The 5969-nt window shown below is 36.8% G+C and overlaps 1 protein-coding gene across 1 annotated transcript; it reads left to right on the forward strand.

Annotated features, from left to right (window-relative positions):
* Positions 1–1515: 1515 nt before the first annotated feature.
* Positions 1516–2454, forward strand: LOC145131889 (uncharacterized). The gene has a single exon (XM_079066532.1). It carries the CDS (start codon positions 1516–1518, stop codon positions 2452–2454), a length of 939 nt encoding a protein of 312 aa, XP_078922658.1.
* Positions 2455–5969: the final 3515 nt, after the last annotated feature.

The raw sequence follows: 5969 nt of genomic DNA on the forward strand, positions 1-5969 counted from the left end.
GAAATAACTTAGTAGAAGATATATACTATTGGATATATACATATTACATTTTTGTTTGTTTCTATCATCCTCTTCAACAACTTTACCTTTCTATTCAAGTTATTCAATATTGCATCTTCACACACATCCACAATATCCACAATATGGTTTTTAAGATATTATTTAATTGCTCGAAATAGTTTTCACAACTCATTAGGATATAATGAGTGGCGGTTTTAGTATAGGGCACACAGTGGTCCGTGTATCTCCTGACTTTTTCGGACACAGTGTGAAATTTTTCGAATTTTTTTCTACTATTGTACAACACCTGACTTTCCTGTTCCACTCCTACTATGTAATCCTATGTCCGTCCCTTAATATAACTTAACCAATTTAGTAGTTTATCCATTTTACATGCTTGAAAATACTTATTTGGACACATAGAAGCCATAGAATCAAATAATATTGTGTTATTTTATGAAAACAAATTGTATTCTCTTGAAGTTATTCTCTTGAAAATACTTATTTGTATAAAATACATCAAGTTGATAATGGTGCAGAGTAGTAAATCTCTGGAATAGAATAACTTGTTAATTGTTAACCAATCGTTTGTACATTTGAGTTGTGATTCCTCACATATGATTTATTAGTTTAATCTTAAACAAAATATGATTTGCAACATATAGAGGACATAGTAGAGTCCTTCATGGATAAATATGATAAAGACAAACAGGATGGAAAGAGAGCCAACTTCAAATGACCATAATGACCATGGCTTTTGATCTGTGGGAGTTTTGAGGTCCATTTTATAGAAAGCTATCAACAAGTAGGATCTCCTGAAAATGTTTTCTACGATTAAAGAGTGTCCATAGGCACCCTTTGTAAACATGTAAATTCCCCCTTGAATAGTCGCAATTTGAAGTTATATGATTATATAAGAGTTAGATAATCTATTACAAATCAAATTATTACTTAACTATTCTTATTTTAAACTAAAAAATCTAATACCAACATTATTTTATTTACTATGTTTTGTTATGATTTAAATAAATAAATAAATAAATAAACACGACTCTCTTTTGAAAAAAGCAAGTTTCAGTTGTTTCTTACTTTTCTTGAAACTCACGACACAGCGTAATAGCGACCATTTCGCCTTTCATCTAGAACGTCTAGAACTCTAGATTATTTATATTACATTTTCACCCCTAAAGTATTATTTTTATCCAGAAAACACCCCTGTAAATTGAAATCCGAAACATAATGACGCTAACATAAATAATAAACCAGAAAAGTCAATTCAAACATTTGGGGCAACCACTCTGAAAGGAACCCAAGTTTGACTCCTAAACGCTTCTATATATATTCACCAAGATCCATGGATTCCACATCAGTTCACACATTTCCTATTTTGTAAGACTCCTTTCTCATAACGAAACGCGGACGCTTTGATCTTTCAACTTCAACAGATTTTCGATCTCGGAGCTGACATTTTGGTTTCATTTGATTTGATTTGGTTCGACTGAGATCTAGATCCAGATGGATGCGAGTTTGTTTTCTTCGGATGGTGATCATCACAGTAGGGATACAGATGAAGATGTTGATCAATCGATTGATGTGATTAGCTCTGAATTCCAACGACAATTTGAGCTTGAAAGCAATGAGGAGTCTTCTTCACAGTTATTGCCAGATTCAGAAGTTCATGAAGATTGTGAGAATGAAGGGGAAGAACAACAGGAAGAACAAGAAGAAGATGCTGATAGTGATGGTGATTTTACGTTTATGTTTATAGGCGACGATAATTTGCCGATTTATGCGGATGGAGTGTTGGAAGACGGTCAGATCCGGCCGGTGTTTCCTTTGTTTGATCAGAAGTTGTTGTTAGGCGGTGATTATGATCTTGAAGAAATAGATCGGTTGCCAATTAACCCGCCGGTGGATAACGTATTCATCGAATCGCCTCGTAGATCTCCGTCGTCTACGGCGTCAGGACATGAAGAAAACGACGATTCAGCGACTGGACCTTACTGTGTGTGGTCAAAAGATTCAGCAACCGGCACCACCGCGGAGCTTAGTAAAAAGAGCAACTCCACCGGTTTCTCGAAGCTCTGGAGGTTAAGAGAGAAAGTCGGTCGGAGCAACAGCGACGGCCGAGATGCTTTCGTGTTCCTAAAAAGTTCCGATAGAACGACGACGTCGACGTCAACCACAGCAACCTCCTCCTCGTCTTCTGTAAAGGCGGTCACCGGTGATGGGTCATTTGTAAAGGTCAACGCTGCCGGAGGGAAGACTAGAGTTGTTAAGCAAGTAACAAAAGCCAAAAAACCAACGGTATCGGCGCACGAGGCTTACTTGAGGAGTAAAGGAGGACACACGGATGAAGAACGCCGGCGGTCTTACCTGCCTTACAGGCCGGAACTTATGGGGTTCTTCACAAATGTTCACGGTGGATTAAGCAAGAACGTCCACCCATATTAAGAAACGCAATCTATTTTTTATTTTATTTTATTTTTTGTACAAAGGAGAAATAAAATGATTATTTCATTATTTAACTTATGTTCATAAGTTACTTTTGTGAATTTTTGAACTTGTTGAATATTGCTAGCGTTAGATCTGTAACTTTCCTAGCCCAAAGCAGTGAAAAAAAGTTTTAACTTCTCCATGTAAATCTTTTGTAACAAAAATTATCAAAATTTTAAGATTAATGATAATACAAAAAATTGGTTCTTTGTATATTTCATTTGGTTCTAGTAAAATTTGCAAGTAAGCTATTTTGATTGATTTTAGAAGATACTTGAAATAAACTTAACTGCAATATATTATAGAACCAAGGGGCTGTTTGAAATGGGTTTAATCCATTGTGTCAAACAAAAACTTATGTCTTGGTCTAACAAGAGTGTTTACGTGAGCATTTTGTGCTCGTTCAGGGTCGAAAGTATGTTGATCGGGTCTTTTCTCCTTTATATCCTTTGTTGTTTGTCTCTTCTCCATCGAAGCTGCTTCCACCGTGACTATAGTTGTAACATCCCAAAATTTTCAATAAATTTGAACTTTTTAAATAACATAAATCATCTATTTAATATCTTTTATTCAAAATAAATTTAAAACCAAAACTCAAGATCAATTCAATTACCAAAACCATTATTAGTTATAATTCTAAAATTTATGAAACAAATAAATTATGTCCAATATCAAAAATTCAATATCTTGCATCGAGCCAATGTGGTACGATCATGCTCGGCCATCTTGTGTACTTTGAACAGTCTTTTGAAGGGAAAAGAGGTAAGCACAAAACTTACTGAATTCCAAACATACACAGTGTCATATCATATCAACTTTACCCCTATTCACAGATACAAACAGTATCAAACACATAACCACGCATGCATGTCAAAAAAACAAATCAGTAACAAACATACTCCTACTGGGACACATTGGTTAGGCCTAATCCCCTTGCTCAGTACATCGAGCCCTTAGGACACATTGGTTATGCCTGATCCCCCGTACCCGAACCCATTGGGACACATTGGCCATGCCCGATCCCCCTTACTCAGTTCGTCGAGCCCTTGGGACACATTGGTTACGCCCGATCCCCACTCGGATGCGCCGAGTCCTATCATGCATAGTCCTCAATACGTGAGGCAAACCACTAGACTCTACCCGCATAAACAATACAATACATAACACACACATGAGCTAATGTAAAGAAGATATAACACAACACGGTGTAGTGAGGAACTCACCTCCAAAAACAAATCAACCTTCAAAGCAACTCGAAACTCACTCATGCCTTCTTTCCCTTTACACTTCCTAATAATAATAAATTGAGTTGAGTTTAGTTATTAAATTGCCTTAATTGTGTAATAAAACTAATGGGTAAATTTCCAGATTTCTACATAAAAATTAGGGTCTGTTCGGGGCCTGTTTTTCCCACCTTACACTCTATATTTTACAAAACTGTATCACATGCAGATAGATTATGCTCTTAACTTTAAAAGTAGTACTCACACACCTCCATACGATTTTTATACGATTTATGGCGAATTTTACAAAACTGTCTCGCATAGCAGCTCATTCCGGACCAGTCTAGGTAAATGGTCGTTTTTACCCTAGTTACTGGCTTCCGGTCAAAACTAATGAAATGTAGAGGACTCAAATATGAAACTTTTTGCACTTATTTCGACTAAAAAGGGATTTCTATGATCGGGATATGATCTTGCAAAGACCTGGAAGGATTAGGGCATTTCCAGAAATTCATAGCTTTGGCTTTTTAAGGTTAATTAGCTTCTTAACCCACTAAGACCCAATCCAAAATGGCTTAATTTCTGGAAATAAGTTCTTAACAGAAGTGCCAAGCCATTGAGTTAAAATATCCATAAAAAATCTAATCCCATACTCCCTAGCATATTCCTTTTTGGAAGGAACAAAGTACAATGTTGAGATAGTAAATCCATCAACTAGGGTTAGGGTTTTTCACACCACAACAGCCCCTACCACTACCCAAACCCTAAACATACATGGAGTACTACCACCCACTGCCACCATGGAAGTCGTGGCTGTCATCACGAAGGCGGCGACGGTGGTTTCGAATGAAGAGAAAGAGTGATTTTTGAGTCACAAAGAAGAGAAAAAGAATGAGGGTTTAAATGCTTACATGATAGGTCTTGTTAGCTACTTCCCAACACTACCTCCACCCTTTATTGGTAGCCTTTCCTTCTTCCTTCTCCTCCTTGAATCGTGTAACACCCTGTTTGGATCATTTTGTAATTCAGGGCTCGTGCGCCGTAAATCGATTATGTGAAGACTTTCGGGCTACGAGAAAGTAAAATTTAGGCCTTATTGAAGGTTGATAAGTTTGGTTGTGAGATATAAGCCTTTGAATCATGAGTGGGAACCAAGGGTGTAATGGGGAAAGATAGGTGTCAGATTGTTTTTCATGACCTTTCCTTGGATATAACGAACGCCGAAATCAGAGTTGGAACGAAGAAAGTTAAGGTCGTTTGAAGTTTAAATGAAAAATGGATCTTATCTGGTATGCTGGGCGTAATTACACAGGGTGCAAACCCTAAATTTTTGGGTTTGAGACATATTTAAGCAACTTAACTCCGGAAAACTCTCTCTATATTCAGCCTCCATCCTCTCCAAGGCTTCATCTCGAAACCCTAGCCCAATTTGTGAAGATTTTAAGCTTCTTGAGTGTTTATGATTGTTTTTGGGTTCATCTTGAAGAAGAAGAAGAAATCCACCATTGAAGCTTGGTGAAGCTCAAGCTTGTGGATCCAGAGCCTATATTGCTTTTCTTAACTCCAGAAGGTATAAAGCTTGAATCTTGATGATGCACTTGTTAGATCTAGCTAGTTTTGGGTTTTATGAGCTCTTTGGTCACTTTAGTGCATAAAGTTTAGATCTTGAAAATTTGTGAGATTGTTATGGATAAAGTTGGAAACTTTATCCATCTAAGCATCATTTTAATTCAGATCTAAAGGTTGGAGACTTGGACTTAAAGGATTCAGTTAAGAAAGATGCATTTTTGCTCCCTTTGAGACTTAAAGACTAGATCTTGATTGTTTAGACTATCCTAATGGATAAAGTTGGAAACTTTATCCATTATGGAGCTATTAGAAGTCATAAAATATGACCTTGGTCCATAGTTTTCCTCCATGCATGGTCTTGGATGTCTTAATGAGCTAAGAAGTTTGGGTTTTTTTTGGATGTTGAAGACTTAATAGCTGTCACACCCCAAAACCGGAACAACGGAAACGTTCGGGGGTGGATGACGTCATGTTCAGTATCACAAAAATGCATAGTAGTAAACAAGCAACAACATCATCCATTGCATTAATAATATAATTTAATACAAGTGTGTTCTGTAAAGTTTAATAGACACCAAAAAGTATGAAACAAAATAAAAGATGAGTCTTGAGCGAGCTCCATCTTCTCAAAACCTGGCACCGCTACCTGTCTACTGGTGACCTGAGAATACAAGTTATTTT

Source organism: Lactuca virosa, chromosome 8 (genome assembly GCF_052849685.1).
Source record: "Lactuca virosa cultivar CGN04683 chromosome 8, Lactuca_virosa_CGN04683_v6, whole genome shotgun sequence".
NCBI classification, from domain to species: Eukaryota; Viridiplantae; Streptophyta; class Magnoliopsida; order Asterales; family Asteraceae; genus Lactuca; species Lactuca virosa.

What these genes read in the sequence shown, in the direction of transcription:
- LOC145131889 (XM_079066532.1), top strand. Translation starts at nt 1,516, where the DNA reads ATGGATGCGAGTTTGTTTTCTTCGGATGGTGATCATCACAGTAGGGAT.